At 43.6% G+C, this 25,227-nt stretch overlaps 1 protein-coding gene across 1 annotated transcript; it reads right to left on the reverse strand.

Moving 5' to 3' along the window:
- Window positions 1-1,701: 1,701 nt before the first annotated feature.
- Window positions 1,702-22,817, reverse strand: SLC30A8 (solute carrier family 30 member 8). Its single transcript, XM_065397714.1, has 7 exons — window positions 22,622-22,817; window positions 12,439-12,585; window positions 11,325-11,478; window positions 10,941-11,130; window positions 10,392-10,497; window positions 2,238-2,375; window positions 1,702-1,844 (listed from the first exon to the last, which is right to left on the reverse strand). The coding sequence occupies exons 1-7, from the start codon at window positions 22,815-22,817 to the stop codon at window positions 1,702-1,704; spliced, it is 1,074 nt and encodes a 357-aa protein (XP_065253786.1).
- Window positions 22,818-25,227: the final 2,410 nt, after the last annotated feature.

The raw sequence follows: 25,227 nt of genomic DNA on the forward strand, positions 1-25,227 counted from the left end.
GTTTCCAATATCCGTACTCACTATCTCCAGGCTTCCATAATTAACTTACTCTTGATTTCACTATAAATATCTCAGTTCTGTGATATTAAACAAGACGCTGATCTTGAGCTGAATCATACAAGCTGGTGTGTGCTATTCCTTTGGGAACAACGGACTTGGTAATTTGGTGTGTAGCCAGTGACACGGGCTGGATATCACAGAGAAATGCTTCAAAGGGATTCTGGAACTGGATGCAGCTATTATCTTGCAAGGCAAAGTAAAGGATGGCATTGCCCAGAGGAGAGTGCTTGAGTGGCAATCAGGCTGGTAAAGAGCTGACACCCAACCAAGCACAAGCAAGATTCCCTCTTGCTGGTGGCAGGGCGAATCACAGTGCTGGGTACTCTGCAAACAGTCACAGCTGGGGACAACTGAAGAAAGGAGGTGTGCCTGGTGGAAGACTGGGCGAAAGACTGTAAAGCAGCCAGACCTCAGCAAGGAAGAAGCTGTGCCCCCCCCCCCCCCAGCAAGAGACTGAGAGGAAAGAGACATTTTAAATTATTGTATGCTCATAAAGTAGCCCCAAAAGGGGTGCTATTAAATAACTCAAGCATTGGTCATGTATTGCGGAGTCAGCAGAGAATGGAAACTGAGGACCGGTGCTGCAGAACTACCCGAGACCAGTAGGGCGTGCTGCATATCCACAGTTGGGTTAAACACTGAAGCTATATTTTATGTGCCCTAACATAACTTTAAACTGAGATTCAATGTCTTTCTAAAATTCACGATAACTCAGTCAGGAGTCATGGGTTTGCTGTAGAAATCACTGGGTGAAATAATACGGCATGTGTTATGCAGGAGGTCAGACTAGGTGATTCTAATAGTCCCTTCTGGCCTTAATCTGTGAAACAATGGATGTTCTTCTTATCTGTATAAACATCCAATCTATCTTTTTCATGACCTCAATGATACCTTGTGGCAATGAGTTCCACAGATCAGTTATGCATGGTGGCTCAAACCCTGCCCCTTGATGTATTACTCACTATTTCTATACAACTGCTATGGAGGATACTCTCCTAATCCCACAGAAAAATACTTTAGTTGCTGTTGGATAACTGACATATAGAAAAATCCACCAAATATGTACAAAATGAGTCATCTTGTGGTTCCTATTACAGAATATGCTATATCTATTACTTTTCTTTGAATGCAACATGCAGGATATCCATTATGCACTGATCTTCTCTTTTATCAGTATTCTTTATGCTCACTTGCTGTTTCTCCTTTATCCTGAGCAGTGGTGCTGAGTTTTGCTATGACATTAGTCAGATTTCAACCAGTCATTTAGGGGTAATTAGTCTGTGGATAATTTGAAGGCTGATTAATTTTTTTGTTACCCGTGATTACAAAGAGATACTCTTAAATATTACTTTAACTCCAACCAGTTGTCTCTCGTCGAGAAAAATTTAGATACATGTTCTTGTAATTGAATGTAACCATTGACTCACATATAATCCAGTTGACAAATGGCCCTAATGCTCCATCTCTTCGTGGTAAATGGCACCAATGAACAATGGTGAAAGTGCACGCTGCACTCTGTAACAAACCTTGTCAGTTCAATTAATTATGGTTTGTTGCCTAGCTGAGTATGTGCAACCAGCACACAGTGCCCTTTGACTTGTTAAATGTGTAATAATATGTCAACAAGATGCACTGGCTGCTTCAATCCTTTGGATCTTGACAGAAGACACAGTCGGGCTTCTGATTTGCTTTTGGTTCAATCTGAATGGTGACTGAGTGGAAGGTGTAAGTGTCAAAGAGAACTTGAGTAACTTCCTTCAGGATCTGGTGATTGTCCACTGTGTCTTCTGTAGATGGTGAACAAAAATTATCACATTGCAGAAATGTAATACTTCTAAGAAACATGAGTGACTGCTGAAACTATTTGCAAACATTTGGGGTGATTTACTTCTGTTTCCAAGTTACAGTTTAATAACTATATTGCAACTATCTGTTCAGTCTTGCTCAGCAAGCTTGTACCCTATGTTGTTGTAGCTGATCAAAAATTTCCAATTTTTTTAACAACAATGTTCTACAAAAATATTGGGGGGAAGTTGTTGTTGCTTTTATTTGTTTTTTAACAAAAATTACTCCATTTGTTTTAATAAGCACCAGATACAGACAAACAGTTGTATCCCAATCAGGAAAAATTGATTTTACTAGGCTTCAGATGAATTATTATTTTTCTGTTTACTGACCTGTGACAACAACGTGAGCAGATAGAATAACTTGATTCATTGTTAGAGACCAGAGATGAAGGTTGTGGATAGACTCCACTTTGTTGACTGCTAGAATTCTCTCTCTCACTGCATCATAATTAAATCCCTTGGGTGTTCCTGTAGAGGAGGAAATATGCCTTTTGATTAAATAAGAATTATATTAAATTAAAGGACACACAGAGAGACCCCTGAATCTTTACTGAATTAGGTTTGGGTTTTCTTATAAAAACAACATGTGCCATAGTGTACAGCTCTATTTTTCTGTTTACTGTGAAGTTAAATTCTGGCCCCAGTTACACAGTAATTCACTAGGGTGTAACTCAATGGAGCAATTAAATGCAAATAGATTTTAGAGTTAGGCTTATGAAAGTCTGCTTTTATTTACGGGAGTAGGCTGTTTATTAATATTCCATTAATCTGCTTTGACATCTTCAGGGGTATTTATACCATAGTATCTGAGCACCTCACAAGCATTGGTGGCTTTTTATCTTCAATAACCCTGTGAGGTAGGGAAGTATTATCCCCATTTTACAGATAAGAAGATACAGAACAGATTAAGTGACATGCCCAAGGTCACACAGGAAATCTGAGATTAGACTTGAACCCAAATTTCCTAAATCCCACTCAAGTACCCTCTTCACTAGACCATTCTTCTTGTCTAACATGAAGGTCAAAGCTTGCTTTTGGGTCAGAGTGCAGGAGTGAGGACAATTCTATTGGAATTAAATGTGGGTCTGAACCTCAGAGTCTAAACCAGAACCCAAACTTCCCCAGAGCCAAGTGTTTTTGATTCCAGGGCTCTGAATTAGGGTTTATATGATTCTCCACTTGATCCTCTATCTCTGTTGTGTCTAACCTGCTCTGTAAACTGCAAAGAATTATTTTAGGTACTATGTCATAAGACTATGTCAGACCAATGGTTCATCTAGCCCAGTATCCTATCGTCTGACAGTGGCCAGTGCTAGATGCTTCAGAGGGAATGAACAGAACAGCTCAATTATCGAGTGATCCATCCCCTGTCCTCCAGTCCTCATTTCTGGCAGTCAGGGGTTTAGGGACACCCAGAACATGGGGTTGCATCTCTGACCATCTTGGCTAATAGCCATTGATGGACTTTATCAAACTGAATTTATCTAATTGTTTTTGGAACCCAGTTATACTTTTGGGCTTCACAACATCCTCCAGCAATGAGTTCTACAGGTTGATTGTATGTTGTATGAACAGATACTTCCTTATATTTGTTTTAAACCTGCTGTCTATTAATTTCATTGAGTGATCCCTGGTTCTTATGTTATGTGAAGGGTAAATAACACTTCCTATTCACTTTCTCCATACCATTCATGATTTTATAGACCTCTATCATATCCCCGACCCCCCTTAGTTGTTTCTTTTATAAATGGAACAGTCACAATCTTTTTAATCTCTCTTCATATGGAAGCTGCTCCATCCCCCTAATAATTTTTGTTGCCCTTCTATGTATCTTTTCCAATTCTAATTTATCTTTTTTGAGCTGGAGTGACCAGAACTACATGTAGTATTCAAGGTGTGGGTGTACCATGGATTTATATAATGGCATTATGATATTTTCTGTTTTATTATCTATCCCTTTACTAATGGTTTCTAATATTGCTAAAACTGCCACTGCACATTGAACAGATGTTTTCAGAGAACTATCCATGATGACTCCAAGACCTTTCTTGAGTGGTAACAGCTAATTTAGAACTGTTATATTAATTTAGATGGAATATATGAGCTCCAGGTGTTAGCATAAGGCAGTCACTGTCCAACGTTAAACAGTGTTAAACAAAGTCCGGGACTTGGTTTACAGAGGCCTCTGCCTGCTTAGCACCATGGCAAACACACCATTAAAAATCCATTTTATTAAAATACAGAAAAGAAGAAAAAAGAGTTAATACTTTACATTTCAGATGCTTTAAATAAGACTTTCATTTTAAGAACTTCCCTTGTTCTCTTTCCCTTTAGCTGGAGAGAGTTTTTAAAAAGAAAAACTGCTGTTGTTTGACCGTCTCTTGGATGGTATCAAAGACAGTAATAACTGTCCTTTTGGGGAAAAGAGAAAAAGTTAGTTGAGATGGGCTGGAGATGTCACTGCTGCTGTTTGTTGTTAAAATCAAGTCCTAGAAGGAAAAGCCCCCTTGTTTGACAGTCTCTTAGATCAGCGGTTCTCAAACTTTAGCAACCCGAGGACCTCAATTTTGATTTTAAAAATTTTTGTGGACCCCCAAGCCGCCCTGCTCAGCCCCAGGCCATGCCCCCACTCCACCCCTTCCCCAAGGCCCCACCCTGATCCCACCTCTTCCCACCCCTGCTCATCCTCTTCCTCGCCTCTTTCCACCCCCATCCCCGAGCACGCCCTGTGCCCACTCCTCCCCTTCCCTCCCAGCACCTCCTGCATGCCAGGGAACAGCTATTCTGCAGTGTGCAGGAGGCACTGTGAGGGAGGGGGAGGAGTTGGTCAGTGGGGCCTGTGGACCCCTGGAATACCCTCATGAACCCCCAGGGGTCTGCAGACCCCAGTTTGAGAAATGCTGTCTTAGATGGCATCAAAGATGATAAAAACTGTCATCTCAGGTGGTGTTTGGGATTCAGCTGGAGCCAGTAGGGGTGGCAATATCATCTGTCTCTGTTCCATGCTGGTCAGGACACCTCACTGGATAAAGGCCCAGTATCCCAGGAAACAGTGATGGTGGCAGCCATGATGATGAAGCTCACTCCAGTAGTCTATCTGTTCTTTCTGAGTGTTTGATTTCTGTTGTTGTTGTTGTTCTTTTCAACTTTCCACACAGAAATCTCTTTCTTATAAGGGCTCAAAAAGGGAGTGAGAGGTGAACTAGCCCATTCGCTCATTATTTTGTCCACCAATTAGGCCTAATATCTGATATACCAAATTTTGGCTCATTAACTTCCAGCTCCACCTCTCTTGTTTTTAACAAGCATAATTTCAACACAGTCCTTGAATCATAACAACTTGGTCTTTTTGTTTAGACTAATCCAATTATTCTGTCTCCCTTTCATTCCTTTCCCCCATCAACATTTGTTATTATAGTTTATTTTAACACTTTGGAACATTTACATACGTTTTACTGTTGAGCTCACAATTCAGGCAAATTTATAGGCTCCATTGTCAAAAAATTTATTAGAGCATAAGCTTTCGTGGGCTACAACCCACTTCTTCGGATGCATATAGAGTGAACCTGCTACTCTGAAAATTGTCAAAAAAGAGCCCATCATTTTGTATGTAAAGTTGGGATTATTTTTCCAATGTGCATTACTTTGCACTTAACACTGAATTTCATCTGTCATTTTGTTGCCCAGTCACCCAGTGAGATCCTTTTGTAACTCTTCACTATTGGATTTGGACTTAACTCTCTTGAGTAATTTTTTTACTGCTTTCCATTGAGAAAACTGATGATTTATTCCTACTCTGTTTCCTATCTTTTGAACAGTTACTGGTCCATGACAGGGCCTTCCCTCTTTTCCCAGGACTGCCTGCTTTACTTAAGAGTCTTTGGTGAGGAACATTGTCAAAGGCTTTCTGAAAGTCAAGTACACTATATCAATTATACCGCCCTTGTCCACAGGCTTGCTGACACCCTCAAAGAATTCCCTTTATAAAAGCTGTGTCATCATGTATAATAATGATATGGTCAATTCAACTCAGTTGTGCCTTTCTTACAATAGCTCTAATGCCAGTTATTTGTGATTACACAAGAACCTCAGTGTCTTGTGTTTTGTTCTGTCAGTTTATCACAAGAATTCTACGCTGTAGGGAGCACAGACTCAGCACAGTATGGTGCTGACAGGAAAGGTCTTCATGAGAGCTAATCACAAACTCTCTGAAGGAATTGTTTCCTGTGGGGAGAATGCAGATTTGTTGGAATAGTAACGTTCCACAGAGACTGTTCAATTTCAATGAAGGTCCAATGGAATGCAGGCAGTGCTCTGATGGAACCCTATCTGCCAGCTGGCCAACCCAGTTCCTCGGCAGCCTGCCTGGCAGGCTGATGGGGAGCCAAGAACCCAGAAACCCTGGGAGCACCAGCTCAGGGGTGACAATCCCAGGGCTTCCAGGCTCCTGGCTCCCCTTCAGCCCACCAGGCTGAGCAGACCCAAAGGAACTATTATCCTCAGGGGTTCACCTAAGATAGTCGAAGAGTAACTCAGAAGAGTACGCAGCAAAGTATCATCAATCTAAATGGTCTGGGGAAAAAGCAGTCCATCGGCTGGCACATCTGTATTGCGTTGATCAGGATGTGAGTAAGAACAATGGGCCAAATTTATTCCCAGTGGAACCCACTGTCTTGAGTGGAATTAACCACCAAAGAATTTAGCCCGAAGTTCTTAGCAGAAATACATGAGATGGAATAGGCTAAACAGAGGTTAAGACTTGCCTAATGTCACATACTGAGAGCGCAGCAGAGCCAGAAATGAAACCCAAAGTTCTAACTCCCAGGCCTTTGTGATAACCAACAGACCAGGCGTCCTCCACTTTCATTACCTAATGTAAGAGAGATGACCTGCCAGGTGCAGTATTCTGGCTAGACACATTTGACACTTTAGGCACCTAAATCCCCAAATCTGACCCCACTCAGTTGCTGCTGAAGCCTGTAGACACCTAAACTCAGTTGGCACCTACGTTTTCGCAGTATCATTTCCTTAGGCACCTATGTTTCTGCCTATGTGCATGTGCACTGCAGCCTCACTCTAGGTGTTCGGACGCCTAAGCCTTAGAGCATTGCAGGAACCAGAGAAAGATAGGTGTTGCTCTACCTAACTCACCTGTGGGACCCAATTTCGTATGTGTGCTCAGAGCTCGCCTGCCATATCACGCCTCTCTAGGTGAGCTCACACAAAATGGAGGAGGAGCTCCCTCTTCATAACATAACCTTTAGTACAATGGTTGGGGTACTCACCTGGAATGTGGGAGATCCTTTGCCTGAGAGGGAGATGGGATTTGAACAGGGCTTTGCCATCTCTCAGGTGAGTGCACTAACTGCTGGGTTGTGGGATATTCTGATGTGGGCCTCCCTCACCCACTCTTGTAGAAGCTGTTCCACTGTGGGTTGATAATTTTAAAAAGCATTGGAGCAGGGGGACTGAATAATGGGTCTCCCATGCAGGGCCAGCTCCAGCGTTTTTGCCGCCCCAAGCGGCGGGGGGGGAAAAAAAAAGCCGCGATCGGCGGCACTTCGGCAGCAGCTCTACCGCCGCCAATTCATTCTTCGGTGGCAGGTCCTTCCCTTCGAGAGGGACTGAGGGGCCCGCCACCGAATTGCCGCCGAAGAGCCGGACGTGCCACCCCTTTCCATTGGCCGCCTCAAGCACCTGCTTGCTGCGCTGGTGCCTGGAGCTGGCCCTGCTCCCGTGCAAATATCCTAACCATCTAGGGTGACCAGACAGCAAATGTGAAAAATCGGGATGGGGGTGGGGGGTAATAGGAGCCTATATAAGAAAAAGACCCAAAAATCGGGACTGTCCCTATAAAATCGGGACATCTGGTTGCCCTAAAACCACCAGGCTACAGAGTCAGTTTCTTGTCCACGCTCTCTGGCCCATTGATTCTTTCACTATTTATTCACCTTAACCCCTGGGTTAACCGGTGTGAGGGAGGTCCTTTTCTTTCCCCTTGCAAAAAATGGCATGGGTGCCTAACTCCAAGAGAAGGTTTGCAGCTAAGTATCCCAGAGGGAGGCGCATTCCTCCAGCCTGGATTTAGGCACCAAATTCACTGAGAGAGTGGGGATTAAGACATACCCTTGCTTTGGCATCTCCCATTGGCTAGTTTAGGCAGGGAGCTGCCTAGAGTGGTGGCTTCTGTGAATTCCATTCTAAGGCACCTATCTCCTTCCATTCATTATATAGGGAGCCTAGGCACTGAACTCAGGCTTTGTGAAACCCACTGATTTTCTAGGAGCCTAAAATTTAGGCTTTGCAATTGCCATGCCTACATTTTTGTGACTCTCACTCTAGATTTCTGCCCCATGACAGGTGAACACAGAGGCAACCTCTGGGAAAGTTTTATAGTATGATTATACTGATAAATTTCTTTACTGAAACAAAAACGTATACAAAAAGGAAGAGCCAATAAAGACATATGAAGCAATAGGCTATGCAGAGAGTCAGGTTGGTTAAACCACAGCAAGCCAAAAAGCTACATAACAGTTCCTCATCCCTTTAAGGCCTATATCTTCTGTAGTTGAGGCAATAGCTGCGTCATATCGCTTAGCCCCAAGAAAGCAAAAACTTGTACACCTTTACCCCAATATAACGCTGTCCTCGGGAGCCAAAAAAGCTTACCGCATTATAGGTGAAACCGCGTTATATCGAACTTGCTTTGATCCGCCGGAGTGCGCAGCCCCGCCCCCCCCGGAGCGCTGCTTTACCTCATTATATCCGAATTCGTGTTATATCGGGTCACGTTATATCGGGGTAGAGGTGTATCTGTGACTGCTACTCTGACTTTCAGCCTTGGCAAATCAAACATCAGGCCCTCAGCTGACACATCTAGGCAGTCTCATTACCTTAATGAAAAGGTGCTCAGAACTGTCCATTTTACCTTGAACTCTAACCTGACTTTGAAAGCTGCTTGGGTTTGCTCTTTCAGATCAATGTAACCAAAACCTTAGCAGTGTTTTATACCTCTGCTGCTTGATAAAATGTCAAACCTGCAGCACAATTTTTATGATTTATTTTTGGCACAAGCTTGGTTGTGCTCATGATTCATAATGGAAATACACAATGTACAAAACAAAGATTTCACAAATGCCATAGGGGTTATGGGAAGCAATGGCATGCATGTGAAAAACAGAGTTGTAGGAATTCATCATGGTTTCACTAACAAAACAGCAACACACAGATTCTTGGAGAAGGTTCAATGGAAATCTGGAATATACATAACTCTGTCATTATATTATCTAAAATAGTTCTAATTAGAATTATGATTAGCATATGCTTAGAATTATGAAAATACTGAAAATGACATCAGTGCACTGCTATGTTTCGACAAGCTACTGTTTGTTATTTAGCTTGCTGTGGGTATTATGCTGCTGTGTTAATAAAGGGCAAGGTCCAGCTATGATGGTATTCTTTAAGGAGGCAGAGTGCAAGGGATTTTGGATCTCAAAAGAACTAGAAGCACGCTAAGGGAGTTATGCAAGATCAGATGAAGTGTTCAAGCATTTCTATGTTTCTGACTGCAGCTGCCGATGGTAGCCCACATCTGATTATATATGTTACCCTAAGAGAATTATACTAGCATCAAAATATTCTAGTCTTGAAAGCTAGAGGCCAAATTATGTTCTCCAATATGTTCACATAACTCCCACTGCAGAATTGTATGTAAATATCTGAGAAATTGAAATTGAAGAGGGTCACATGAAGAACAGAATTTGGCAAATTATTTTCTAGGTATTTTCACAGACATGCTTTTTCCTTTGCTGGAGTATAATATACCATCTAGTATCCATTTGAAGTGCTCTAAGTGTTTATTTTAAAATACTTTGAGTTCAATTAAGATTTTCTTGTACAACATCTAATACACTAAGGGTCTGATTTTTTTCAAAAAAGTCAGATGTCCCTTTGCACTTCTAATTTGCATGCACAGTTGCCATGAATGCATGTACTGATTGGCTATTTGAGCACCCAGATGGCCAGTTAATGTGTAAATGGCTATTTTGAACATGTGTCTACCCAATTTCTGCACACAACTGTAGTAACTTCCTGCAAGATTATAATTTAGAGATTGATTTTCAAAGAGTCAGGCATACAATTTCAACAATTAACATTTTTGAGATTTCTACACAATGTACATGTAGAACGAATGTATTTCTTTCATGAAGAGTGGTGAAGATTTTCTTAAATAATAAATGCCTATAGTTAGTCTCCTAAATTCGTATTTAGGCACCTGGCTGAAATCAATGGGAGACATTCTCTGTCCAACACTTCTGAAGATCAGGGCAGGTACTTAGGGGACAAAACACAGATTTAAGAGCCTAACTTGAGGCACCCATTTTTAACCCCCTGGCCAGTGTTGGTAAGTATTCTATAGAGAGACAGAGAGAACAGAATAATATTGATTCCAGAAATAGCTACTGTACATACAGAAGTTCTTACCTTCCATCAACACAAGTAAAATGTCCCTTAAAATGGTGATGGTTGTTGCCAGCACAAAGACAGAGAACACAAATGTGCAGACTGGGTCAGCTATTTTGTATTCTGGCTAAAAAAATATAAGCACATCACTTGATTAAATCCATCACTTTCCGTTTCTGGCTGACATTTTTAACGAGCTAATCAAAAACCAATATAATCCATTTATCTAACACAGTAACCATTGCTGATATTCTTGACCAGTACAGTCCCAGTACAGCCAGGTTAACAGACAATTTTCTGATTGCATTATTCTTTAAGACTTCAAGCCACTAAAGATAAAGGAGAGAGAGACGCATAACAATAGATTCCTTCTGGCTTAAACCCCAAGGAAAAAATTGTTGTGCTCTCAACAGCCATTTTATTCCCAGAAATGAACATAACTGTCCTTGACTAAATTACAATATATATCATTAAGACAGAGAAAATATGTACATAGCATCTAATGATGGTGTTATGAAAATAACTGCATCATTAATTGCTATGAAGGTGAGTAAACCCAGTAAAACTGACCTTAAAGAATATTATAAGTGCACTAATTAGCACACTAATGCTCTGAAATAGATCTCCAATGGCATGTACAAAAGCTGCCCTCACACTGGCATTGACCAAAGCTGGCTTCTGTTGAAGAGCTGATATATGTTCATTGGCTTGTCCTCTGTGACTATGTCCAGGCCCAGTCTGGTGCAGAGTCAGACTTAATCTGAAAGAGATACAATGCTGCAAATATCAGTGAGATCATACTGTCTAAGAGAACAACAACAAACACCTCAGTATCGCACTCCTTAAAGCAAAAGGTAAGTAATAGCAAGCGTACGTGTAAATATATGTAGATATTGTCCACTCCAGGAAATCTCAAAATGATTAAGTATTTTATATACAAAAAAGACAACTTACATGACATTGGCTATCACTGCACAACCAGAAGTAATGAGCATCACTGTAGCTTCAATCTCATAATTTGGTTGCAGCAGTCTCATGCTCGCCAAATATGTCAACACGCCAGTCACCACCCAAATGATTAGCAGCGACATCAAAGCACCCAGAATTTCTAGGGGTTAAAACAATTGAATTTTAGGGGCACTTTAAATAAAATGCAAGGAATTGGCTAATGGATTAGCACTAACACTTTCCCCATTAGAAAGCAGTTCTTATGTGTTTGCAGATCCTAATATTCAAATCATGTTGGGATCAAATAAATCTGGTTTCCCCAGGGTTGACGCTTGTTGCAGACTTATGGGCATGGTTTGGGAATGATGGATTCATACATGTTCACATGGGCTGGCAGAGTGTCTGCTGGTTCACGAAACAGGAAGGTGACATGCACCTTGGGATTTGTGCCCAATTGCCCCAGAAAACACCATGTGAAACTGAAATGCACTGTAGAATTGAAGCCTCAAGATGTCTGCAGATATCCAAATGGAGCACACAATTGCACAAACGTTTAGTAGACTGTACATGAATGCAAGTCCTGTTTCTGTACAATGGTGAGTGCCCATGTCGGGGCAGGGCGAGACAGTGGGGAAGGAAGAGGGATGGGATAGGGCAGGGGGAAGAGATGGGGATGACTGTGAGTGCCAGCTCCTTACTTCTGGGCGTCCATGCCAGAGGTGTCCAGAGAAATGGGGGGGCATGTGTCCCCGCTCTAGCTACAGCTACGTGTCGCCTCTGAGGAAGATAAGCATGCTCCAGGCTGCAGCGTGCCCGGAACTGCCTGCAGCCCACATAACACATAGAGAGCTGCATATACCAACAATGGTAAATAGGTTGAGAACCACCGGTCTAATAACTTTGGCTGTAACATTCTTCAGTATTATATTCTTTTCTTCTTTGGGGTTCCATGACCTGCTGTTTTCCAGTTTCTGATGTATCCTGGGAGCTTTGAGAACATTAATAGATTAGCCTCACAAACCCACAGACCTGTGCCTGATCTCAGAATACTTTCCCGAGTACGTGCTATGATGAATTGCCTTTTCTATTTCACATGGTCATATGACAGTACATTTGGTACCTGCTCTGTGCCATCCAAAAGTTAACCTTTTAGTGGAAGGTTTAGCTGATAACCACAGTGAGCAAAGGCTAATCAGGAAACTTGTCAAGTCAACCAAGATGTGTGCTGCATCAGTTATCACAGCAAGACTTCCTGAAATTTGTCCACCTGTGTAAAACAAATACATGCATATAATAGGACATGTATCCAAGACCTTATTTGATTTGTTATAAAACTAAAGAAAACTTCATTTACAATGATAATGTATGGCATAACTTTAAACTCTTTACAGACTAGAAGAAGTTTATATCCCATTCATGCATTCAAATATTCCTAGTCCTGAAAAAAGTTGCATCTTAGTTTTACTAAAGCATCCAGTGGCTGGTAAATCTTAAACATGTTGTAACTCATTAGAAATGTGGTTTAATTGCTATTTTAAAGTGGGAGAACAATTGCAGTCTCAAACATCCTGAATTACAATCCCATTATGCCCCTAATATGCCCCCTCACAGATCACTGACATTTTTGTCAACACAATATGACCCCAATCAAACTAAGCAACACTCATGACTCAAAAATGGGTAAAGATGGCTTTGTTTGTTTCCTGACCCCGGGATGGGTGGTTCTCTGGCATAATTTAGAGCAAGGATGGGCAAACTTTTTGGCCCAAGGGCCACATCTGGGTGGGGAAATTGTATACAGGACCATGAACGTAGGGCTGGGGCAGGGGGTTGGGGTGCAGGAGGGAATGCGGGGTGTGGGAGGGGGTGCGGTGTGCAGGAAGGCGCTCAGGGCAGGGGCTTGGGGTGCAGGGGGGGTGCAGAGTGCAGTGGGGCTCAGGGCAGGGGTGCAGGGAGGGGTGCGGAGTGTGTGGGGGGCTTAGGGCAGGCGGTTGGGGGCTTAGGACAGAGGGTTGGGGTGCAGGAGGGGTGCGGCAGGGGGCTCAGAGCAGGGGGTTGTGAGCTCAGGGCAGGGGGTTGGGGTGCAGGAGGGGTGCAGGGTGCGGCAGGGGGCTCAGGGCAGGGGGTTGGGGGGCAGGGGGCAGGAGGGGTTCAGCGTGCGGGCTCTGGCCTGGCGCCACTTACCTGGAGCGGCTCCGGGGTGGCAGCGGCGCACGGTGAGGCTGAGGCAGGTTCCCTGCCTGCCCTGGCTCCGCACCACTCCCGGAAGCGGCCGGCACCACGTCCCTGCAGCCCCTGGGGAACAAGGGGGCAGAGGGCTCTGTGCGCTGCCCTCACCTGCGGGTACCTCCCCCGAAGCTCCCATTGGCTGCGGTTTCCCGTTCCCGGGTGGCAATCCCGCAGGCCGGATCCAAAGCCCTGACAGGCTGTAGTTTGCCCACCCTTGATTTAGAGCAACCTAAATGGTCCCGCTATTGTGGGGAACTTTCCTGGCTTATGCACTACCCCGATGAAGTGAGCTAGCGAAAGGATCTGAGTCCTCGCTCCCACTTCCTTTACCAGAAGCCTGTCTGACCTCAAGGGCTCCCCTTCCACTCTCCTGTGTGGCAGAGTCCTCATAACCCCAACAAGGCTGGGCCCAGGATTCCTAGGGGGCTCGACCCCCCAACCTTGTTGTTGTCACTTAGGACAGGGGCTAGGGTGACCCCACTCCGGAGTGCTCTCTCTGCACTAGATGCTTCCCTGACCCACTGATCGTTAAATACAGTTCAAAGCAAATACAATTTATTAAGCAGCAATCAATTAAAAAAAATAAGGAAAAAATGGGAAAGGTTAAAGGAAAACACATCACCCCGTTCTGTGGCACAGAGGCACCACAACCAGCGTCTCTGGAATGTCAGGGAAGTTCAATCTGTTCCTCACAAGTCCCAGGCCTCCTTCTCAGGTCCTGGCTGTGCTGCAGAGACGCTGCGGTCAGACACTTGCTCTGGCAGTGACCGCACGCTCTCAGGCTCTAGGTGGCAGGACCCTTCTTCCCAGTGTCGTCTCCGCCCCGTCGGAGTTACGATCCCCCTACAAGTCTGGCCTGCAGGGCCCCTTGGCTGGGGGTGTCTCCCTGTGCTGGGCCCGCTGCCTAGGGTCCTCCTCGCTCTCCCAGCTGCTCACTGCACTTGGCTCCGGACTGCTCCAGCTCCAGCGCCACTCTGTCTCCGCTCCAGCTGCTGCTCTGCCTTCAGCTCCCTGGGCTGCTTCTCTGGCCTCTCTGGCTCTGGTTGCTGCAGCTCTGCTCCCAGGACAGGTCTGCTCTCCGGGCTGCTTCTGTTACTCTGCTCCCAGCACTGACTTGCTTCCTGGGCTGCTTTTCTGGCCCCTCTGGCTGGCACTACTCTATTCCCCAGCTCAGCTTGGGCCCCTGCTTTCTCCTTAGCTCGGCCCCACTCTGTCTGACCCAGGTAATTCCAGCTCGGGACCCCCCTGGCCTCCTGATTCCCTGATTAGCCTGCCCACCCTGTCAATCAGGCTGACCTGGAGCATTGGCCTCTCCCCATTGTTCCTGGGGACTGTCAGTCTCAGAGTCCTGATTTCCCATCGACCCTTCCCCTTTCTTTTGGTACTGGGAGCTAGCCAACGAAAACACCCCCACTGAGTTTTAGTAAGGGGACAAGAGTCCCCTTACATAAAGACAGTGAACAACAGTAAATGGGATTTAAGGAAGAATCCAATAGAAAGATAGTATGTTCTGTGCCCTATTTACGTGATATACAGTATAGTATTTTGGGTAGGGGAAGGGAGCGTTACATTTGCCATATTAAACCTATCATTTTTTATATATAGGACATGCTTTAAGCTAGTCACACTATGGACTATAGGCTGATCTAAATTATGCCAGAGAAACTAAAGGTTGCTGTAAATTACACCAGCTGCCAATGGTCACATGGGGTCAATATGGCAACCAGGGATCACGGAGAAGGAACCATTATGTCAGCTCTGAAACTGATGTCTTAGTGGCATAGAGCTGTGTGTGGCATAAAACACACAGTGGGGTGGCCATAGTGCTGCTAAGACTCAGTGCCTATTACTTCAGTCACATCACACTTTTTTTTAACCCTTTCCGAATCAACTGATTAATTCAGCCATGCCCAACTCACCTATTGATCTTAACCACACCCTGATATGAATGCCAGTAAAAATTCTGGAAAACATTACAAAAAGCAACATACCACTTTCAGACCTTATGAGGAAATCTGATCCCTAAGTATATCTCCTGATTGTCTGTGGATCTCTTTATACCCACAAAGTGGCAGATAGCGGTTCAAATTCCTCTCCACGTGGCAGGTGAATCTTATTGATCTGAATGCATGGCCAAATTTTCAAGCGCTATGTGGCTCGACAACGTAGTTACTGTTCAGAAAATAGCTTGCTCCACAGATGGTGCTAGACTTAAGTCTCTGTTGCCCTGCAGGCGTGGCTAGGTTAGACTGATACAAAGTGATATGTTTCATCTGGCAAACAGTGTTTTCTCCAACAAGATCCTTCCCAAATAATTTTATGTGGGGAGGGATAGCTCAGTGGTTTGAGCATTGGCCTGCTAAACCCAGGGTTGTGAGTTCAATCCTTGAGGGGGCCACTTAGGGATCTGGGGCAAAATCAGTATTTGGTCCTGCTGGTGAAGGCAGGGGGCTGGACTCGATGACCTTTCATGGTCCCTTCCAGTTTAAGGAGATAGGATATCTCCATTTATTTATTTATTTATTTATACCGTAAGTCACACATATAGGACAGAGAACATTCTTCTATTCCTTATAAGTGCCATTTACTGCTGCCTATAGGTTACTTCCCAAAATGGAGCACCAGGGATTCATTGCAGTGAAATGAAAGAACACAACAGAACAGACATTATCCAAAATGTGAGGGGGCTCTGCAGGGCCAAGAAGGCTAACAGCATTTGGGGCTGTATAAGTAGGGGCATTGCCAGCAGATCGAGGGACATGATCATTCCCCTCTATTCGACATTGGTGAGGCCTCATCTGGAGTACTGTGTCCAGTTTTGGGCCCTGCACTACAAGGAGGATGTGGAAAAATTGGAAAGAGTCCAGTGGAAGGCAACAAAAATGATTAGGGGGCTGGAGCACATGACTTATGAGGAGAGGCTGAGGGAACTGGGATTGTTTAGTCTGCAGAAGAGAAAAATGAGGGGGGATTTGATAGCTGCTTTCAACTACCTGAAAGGGGGTTCCAAAGAGGATGTATCTAGACTGTTCTCAGTGGTAACAGATGACAGAACAAGGAGTAATGGTCTCAAGTTGCAGTGGGGGAGGTTTAGATTGTATATTAGGAAAAACTTTTTCACTAGGAGGGAGGTGAAGCACTGGAATGGGTTACCTAGTGAGGCTGATATTCTATGATTCTATGACAGCTGGTCCGCAAATGGATTTTTCCATCTGGCAAAAACACCAAAAAAGAGGGTTGTTGTTGTTGTTTTGAAGAAACAGAACCATCCTGAATAGGAACAAGAAGCCAGAATCTGAAGTTTGCCACAAAACAAAATTCCACAAAAAACAAAGCAAAAAAAACCCCACATTCATTTCAGTCAATCAAAATATTTTGATTTGATAAAACCAGGATGAAATGTTTGAATCTGACTATTTATTTTTAGATAAAGTAAATTTCAAAATGAAACTTTTCCATGTTGAGATGTTTCAACATTTTCAAAATGTTTTTCCATTTTTTCCCCTAAACGATATTTTGTCAAATGGATATTACTGCACAAAATATTAGGTGTAATCTAAACAGCATTTTCTGACCAAAAAATTTTTTGATCAGTTTTACTCTGCAGCATTTTGATGTATGTATAAGGCTGAAGCAAAAAGTATGTAACACACCAACTTTTCAGTTGTGATACATCACCTACAGCTGTACTATAGATATTTTCTAGGTAGATATCTATTTAACACAGTGACATGCAACATGTTGCAACCATAAGAAGCTGGAATATCAGATGTTTTTCTCTTAACTTGGCATAAAGACCACAAAATGCTGCAACATCCTTTTACATTTTGGATACTTTACTTCCATTCTGTTGTGTTTTTTCATACAGAATTACAAGACGCCCACTCTGCTCAGCTTGAAATTCTGAAAGATGATCCAAAGGACGATTGGACGTATTGCCCAAGTTGATGCATGCCCAGAGGTGTCTCTTTGAAATCTCCTTGTGCTGGTCCCAGCAATGTGGGCATGGCTTCCCTTTTAATTACATGATATAGTTAGGCTTCTATCTACCTCAAGGTGCCAAAATGGAATTGAAATCTTCCAGGGATTGTCCCAAATCCACATTTTGTCATTAATTTCAAATATCCCTGTTTGAGCACTCTTACCTTCATAGATTCTAAGGCCAGAAGAGACAACTGTGATCATCCATGCTGACCTCCTGTATAGCACAGGTAACTGAACTTCCCCCAAATAATTCATAGAACATAACTTTTAGAAAAACATCCAATGTTGATTTTAAAATTGTCAGTGATGGAGAATCCATCATGACCCTTGGTAAATTGTTCCGATAGTTAATTACTCTCATTCTTAAAAATGTATGCCTTATTTCCATTTTAAATTTGTTTAGCTACAACTTCCAGCCATTGGATTGTGTTAATACCTTTCTCTGCTAGATTGAAGAGCCCATTTAAAATATATGTTCTACATTATCATGGGGGTATACCTGCCTTGCACTGGACAAGTTAACCCCATATTGTGGGCTGAGGAAGCCACACCCTGTCACCACTGCTGGGCATGCTCCAGTTGAAGCCTCAGTATAAAAGCAGCCCAGCTCAGTCTGGGCTGATCACTAAGGGGAAAGGATACACATTGCAGTCTCACTCTCAGGAGTGGTGGAGCCCCAAACCATGGAGGCCAGGTGCACTGAGACCCAGGCAGATACCTGGCTGCCCATGGAAGCCAAAGAGTGGATGGAGTCATCGGGAGCTTCACCAGCTGATGACCCCAGAAGACTGGTGGACAACTGCACGGGAAAACAGGGTAGGAAGTAGCCCAGGGGAATTAAACTTTTTCCGGTTGTAGAACTGGGGCAAAGTCAGCATGTTTCGGATGGATCCCTGCTGACCTAGTGGTGAATACAGTCACTGCTGACAGGGCCCTCCTCCTACCCTGGCTGCAGTCCACTTCCCCCCGGCCACTAGGCCACGCAACCCTTCATAGGAGGGCTGCCATATTGACTCCAGCCACTGGGCCATGCAGCTTTGCAAAGGAGGGCCACCATATTGACTCTGGCTACTGGGCCATGCAGTCCTGCATAGAAGCGCCATCTTACTGACTCTAGACATTAGGCCATACTGCCCAGAGGCTAAGGGCAGTTTCTTGGATTCAGACGTGGGACTGTAACATCCCTTCCCTCTCCCCCTGCCCCGTGACACCCATTTCTTATAGACTACTTATAGACTGCAATCAAGTCACCCCTTAACCATCTCTTTGTTAGATTCAAGGGACTCAATCTATTTAGCTTATCACTATAATGCATGTTTTCTAATCCTTTAATCATTCTTCTGGCTCTTCTCTGAACTCTCTCCAGTTTATCAACTCCCTTCTTGAATTGTGGGCACCAGAACTGGACACAGTATTTTAGCAGCAGTCACTCCAGTGCCAAATGCCGAGGTAAAATAACCTCTCTATTACTACTCAAGATTCCCCTGTTTATGTATCCCAGGATCACATTAGTGATCTTTTGGTGACAGCATCACATTGGGAGCTCCTGTTCAGCTGATTGTCCACTATGATCCCCAAATCTTTTTCAGAGCCATGGCTTCCCAGAATAGGCAACCCAGTTCCAGTTTCTCTGTCCCCTCCCCCGCAGAACCCAGCCAGAGGGCCAGATGCCCATACCCCTGGGTCCAGCAGCCCCTAGTGGCGGCCAGCAGCTTTGCAGCCCATTACTGTGGGGGAAAAGAAAATTCTGCACAGAACATTAATTTCTGTGCAAACTCTGCATTGTGCAGTGGTGCAGAATTCCCCCAGGAGTAATCCTCATTTCAGCTGCTTATCTCAGCTTTGCCTACAGGAGTATTTTGCCCTTTAAAAGGGGATGGGAGGATAAAATGTTCTTTACTTTCAAGAGTAAGGCTTGTATTATAGCTATAAGGTTTATGTTTTTGTAGCAATATTCCCAACAAATGGCTTTGTGACTGATTATTACTCACAATGGTTGTTTATTGCTTTGTATACTACAAAGCAATAGAAATTGTCAGTCACTCAATGGTCAATCATCTAGCACATGCTGTCTAGCCTAATGATTAAAAAAAATTAAATATATGGTTCATAATTGCAATAATCCCCATAGACTGCTGTCTGTAACTGCAGTTAATAACTGGTTTGTCAGAGTTTAATGGTCTGAAACAAAATGGTTTTCAAGCCTGTTACTTAGCTGTCACTGCAAAAATCTGAATGATTCATTAAGCAAAAAGAAACATTTTGTTAACATATCATCTGTCCTTCCAATTATCCTCTTGCAATGCTGTATTCACCAAATTTAAGCCTGCTGATTACATAGCTTTGTTAATAAAGCATTACTTCTGTCACTGGAAATTACTGTATGGAGATAAATAGCATGCTCCAAATTTCACCCAGTGAAATTCACCTGACCCACAAGCAATTTATGCAGGGAAATTGTGTGTGTGTGTGTGGGGAGGTGATGAAGTTGGGGAGGAAAATTCTCCCTCTAATGGACAACAAAGGTAGAAGACAGCAGTGCAGTCTCTCAGTGACCACAGCTCCAGCTAGTAGTGTAGTCAGAGGTAAACAGAGTTACCAACTTCTCACTTGGGGAATATGGAGTGTGGTTTCGGTTAGTTTACATACTTTTTTTTACCACTAAACCATTGGCTTCAGCCTATAGGCAAGAGGGCTAGAGAAGCAGACAAGCTCTGTACTTGCATGGGGTTTAAGGGGTACTAGGTCTACATAAGCATGGATCCCATAGTCCCTCCCTGACTGTCCTCTACAATACTATGTGGGGCTGGTGTGGAAAAATCCCTTTCAGGTGCACAGGTCTCCCTCCATGCTTCCTCACGCTACCACAAGACAAGGCTGATGTAGTGTGTGAGGTCAGCACAACGCCATACATGCTACATCTCTCATGCACAACACCACATCTCCAAAATCTCTCACTGACATAGGAGACGAAGCTTTCCCAGGATTTAGAAAAAATATTTGCATCCACTGCTGTGAGGTACATATATATGGTATGGAGAAAGATATGGGATTTGTTTTACAGGGGAAAATTCAAAGCAGAATCATAAAACTATTTAAGGGCTGGAAGGACAGATTTCTGAGCAAAGATTTAAGGAAATAAATATATATAACTTCGCTAAACAAACAGCTAAATAGAAGGAGGTGAAGGAGGGATGAAAACATAACTGCCCACAAGTATCAGTGGAGTACAAATATCAAGGAGGGAGAGGCATTGTTTAGAGTGATTCTAGGGGCTACAAGTGCTATGGGAAAGAGCAAAGGAAAAGTTAGGCTGATTATCAGGAGACAGGTCCTAGGAACAAGGCCTCCTAGACTGTGGACTAATTTACTGCCAGCTGGATCCATTTTAGAGCTGGATGGAACATTTTCGACAAAATGAAACTTTGCCAAAAAATGCTGTTTCGTCAAAACTGAAATGTTGGGTGGAGAGATACCAGTTTAAAAAATAAATTAAATTTAAATTAATGGAGATATCCCATCTCCTAGAACTGGAAGGGACCTTGAAAGGTCATTGAGTCCAGCCCCCTGCCTTCACTAGCAGGACCAAGTACTGATTTTGCCCCAGATCCCTAAGTGGCCCCCTCAAGGATTAAACTCACAACCCTGGGTTTAGCAGGCCAATGCTCAAACCACTGAGCTATCCCTTCCCCCCATTGTTTAGACAATGTTTTCACTGAAGAGGGAGAGAGATCAACTCTCCCACTCTATAGCCTGGTGGTTAGGGCTAGTGGGAGGTGGGAGACCCAGGTTCAACTCTCTGCTTTGCCTGATTTGGAGTAATCTGGCTCTCCCACATGCCAGGCCCGTGCTCTAGCAACCAGGCAATACGCATGCCCCTTCCCAAATTGAACAGCTTAGGTTTCTATCTGAATATGGACATTTCAACCTAACTCCATTTTCATGAAAACCTTCAAATGGGTTTGTTTCATTTCCAATGCAGAACAAAAACAACATTTAAAAACCTTCAAAAGTTTTCGCAAAATGGAATTGTTGTCCTCTGGCCACCTCCAATCCACTCCAATGATTGGGACCTAGTGTTGCAGCAGTTGCTCTTTGCCTACAGGGCTGTACCACATCCCAGTTTGGGGTTTTCACCATTTGAACTTGTGTATGGCCGCGAGGTTAAGGGCCATTACAATTGGTGAAGCAGCAATGGGAGGGGTTTACGCCTTCTCCAGGAACTAACATTCTGGACTTTGTAAACAACCTACAAAACACCCTCCGAAACTCCTTAGCCCTTGCTAAAGAAAACGTAAAAGATGCTCAGGAAGAGCAAAAGGCCTGGTATGATAAACATGCCAGAGAGCGTTCCTTCAAAGTAGAGGACCAGGTCATGGTCTTGAAGGCGCTCCAGGCCCATAAGATGGAAGCATCGTGGGACGGGCCATTTACGGTCCAAGAGCGTCTGGGAGCTGTTAACTATCTCATAGCATCCCCCACCTCAAACATAAAGCACTCCAATTCTCCAAAGACAAACCAACAGTCAAATCTGAAGCTTTTAAATCCACCCTGATGTAACTCCATTGACTTCAATGGAAAGACACAGATGATGAATATGACCCTGGAATTTACTCAAAATGCTTTAAGACTGTTATATTACACTCATTTTATATCAGATCCTACTGATGGGTGACCGTCAAATGTTTGCAGACCTGCCAGACTTGGATAAACATATCAAATCTCTGAATCTTATCCAAAGTTGATAAGGTCTGGAAATAGGAAAGGAGGCTGTCTCAGAAGAATTCCAGAGCTTCCTAATTTGAACCAGGCTTAAGTTGTCAGGCCAGTCTATTATATGGATTATTCCCTCCATTCCGGATCCAGCCTTAATCCTTAAATGACAGTCACACACAAGTTTTGAGAAATTCACTAAAAAAGTTTACAGATTTTTTTTTATTGGGATTAGTTATTTTATCCCAGCTGGTTCGCCCCTCTATAATGAAGATCACAATAGGTGCAGAGAGAGTGACAGCAAAAGGATTCAAACATTACTGACCTTGAGAACAATATGAAATTTCCTTGATGGCAAAACACAGAGCTGTACTCACCTATAATTTCAGCAATCATGAAGATGAGACAAATTATTGATGCTGCATAGAGCTTCCGCTTGGCTTGACATTGTTCTATTTTTCTGCTCTCATAGGCCATTGAGTGGCTATGGCAGTGGTAAAGTGGATTATCTTCAGCATCCTCTGATTCCTCCTGGCATTCTTCTTTGTTTAAATTATTCTGCTGCAGTCCCATCCTAGGAGATTGAAAGAACCAGAAGATTTCAAAGCTATTTCTATTCAGGGGTACACTCCTGAAATCCCACACCTCTGTGCTTAATCACTGAAGTCAAAAGCCCCATTGAACCTCAGTTGGACTACTCACATGAGAGGTTTACTCACATGAGTAAGGGTATTCAGGGTGAGGTTCGAAGAAATCGTGGATCTTCAGTTTGTTCTTATGCCCCACTTCAGTGCTCTTTTCATTACACACCTAAGTTAGTCATGCACAGTGCAGCCTTCCTAAGATGTGCACATTATGAGCTGAGCAAAAACAAAACAAAAAGCTCCATGCAAATGTACAGCATGACTTGCAGAAAGTCAGAACTCAGGCAAATCCAAATCAAATTCAATGGAACATTTAAAGGCACTTCTCGACAAGGGCTAGTTCCATAGAAAATTTCAATGTTCTACTCCCAGCAATTTTGATAGGAGGACTATTATTTTAGAAGGGGCCACAATTCCTTTTTTTATAATTGAAAAACTTCACTTATCCCACTCTCCTCATACTCAAAAAATGGCTGAACTGTTTCTCAAACCTTCCATGTGTGCACACCCAAAAAAATCCAGCTTCAGGCAGAGACTAAGCATGGAAATTGCCAGCCCAAAAGATGAAAAAGCATGAGTCACTATAAGCAGGGGACGCATGGTAGCCTGGTCCCCATCTATGCTACTCAAGTGGCATAAAAGGAGCAAACATTGAGCAGAACTTGCTGCTAGAGAATCCCCCCAACATACGGCGGCTTCCTAGTAAATTTAGAGCTGCCAGAACACCTCAATCCTGTCCCCTCTCAAAGTTTCCAACATAGGGGATACCAGGGGATAGAAGGAAAGGGGTATGGTTAGGGTCCACTGTGCTGCAGCTGTCCTCAGCTGCTGAATGGCCCCTGTGGCCCTTGTGCCAAGCATATTCTAGAGCAATCCTGAGACTGCTCTAATTTATGGTAGGGGCCAGGTGGCTCCAAGATGGTTTTGTAAGTGCCTTTGTTCTCTACTCCTTTATTCCTGCACTGAGCAAAGCTTGGATGGAATAGACACTGGCCCAAGGGGGTTAGAATAGAATCCACTATGTAACTTCAACTACAGTATTTACTGCTGCAGCAGCTGCTTCTGGTGTAATAAATCCAACAATAAAACTCCCCTGCCATACTTCCTGAATTGCTATTGTAGGAGTGCAGTATGATAACCAACTATTTCTTCCCAATGCTACATATATAAAGTTTATAAAATCATTCGCTCTACCCATCTACAGTCTATGAATGTTGATGTGCCACATTACCGTCTTGGAATGTAATGTAATGAAAGTCTTGAAATGCAATGAACTGCCCTATTGTTTTGAGTCTGAAATTAGCTCAGAGATGTGATGCAGACCTGGGTTTAACGGCACTCTGGTAATAACAGACTGTTTTCACATTCCCTGCACTGAAGGATTTGTCGCTGGGATTAATATGTGTCTTGTAGATTGAGTTAAAGGGCCCCTAACTTCAGGAGGTACATAGATCTTACTGACTTTATACAGCTTTTCCTGTGCTGTTTGTAAAACAGTAAGCCTGCTGTTCAGGACAAAAACCCTGAAACTAATTGTACTCATCATATGGATTATTTGATCAAATAACTTTTCCAGTAACAAGTGATCAAGGCAGAGGGACAGATTCTTTGCCCTGGTTCTTCCCCCTTTTGTGTTGGCTGAGTGGTGCAGAGGGGCTGGAAACTGGCCATACTTACCCAAGAGAGAAGTTCTCAGTGGGAGGAAATCAACTGGTGTAAACCGAGTGGAACCTATGCTCACTACCTGCCTAGCATAGTGGGCAGGTCAGGATGTCAAGTGAAACGGGAAGTCAGTGCATAGTACAACACAGCTCTTTCAATTCACAGCTGGCATCTGGTCCCCTAGGGAACAAACTAGCTGTAAGTTACTGCAGCCCCTAGGCTGCCCTATCTTACATCAGGGCTGGGATACCTTGAAAGTTAAGGAGCTGTAACACTGACAACTTCCCCCTCCCCTGCCTTCACCAAGTGGATTTAGGCAAAGAAGGGGAGACTCTGGTGTAGAATATCTGTCAGCCCATTTACCAGGAAAGTGGCAGGAATTTTCCTTGCTCTCTAAGTCCAGTAATTATCAGCATGGGTTTGATTTTCTAAATATTCTATGCTCCCCAAAGTCAGGTTTTTTTCCTAGCAGGGCTTTCTGAGGTGGGCACATACCAGGTCCATCAGTCTCTTTGCTTGCCTAGCCTAGACAACCTATTCCCTGTACATGTTTCCACAGAGATTATTTGGCAGAGCAAATGGTCAGATTTATTGCCCACTGAGTGGAGATGCTTTTTCCTTGTTTTCTTCTCCTCTTCTCTATTTCCCCAGAACAGCAAATAAATTGCGGGTGAGCC

Source organism: Emys orbicularis, chromosome 2 (genome assembly GCF_028017835.1).
Source record: "Emys orbicularis isolate rEmyOrb1 chromosome 2, rEmyOrb1.hap1, whole genome shotgun sequence".
Lineage (NCBI taxonomy): Eukaryota > Metazoa > Chordata > Testudines > Emydidae > Emys > Emys orbicularis.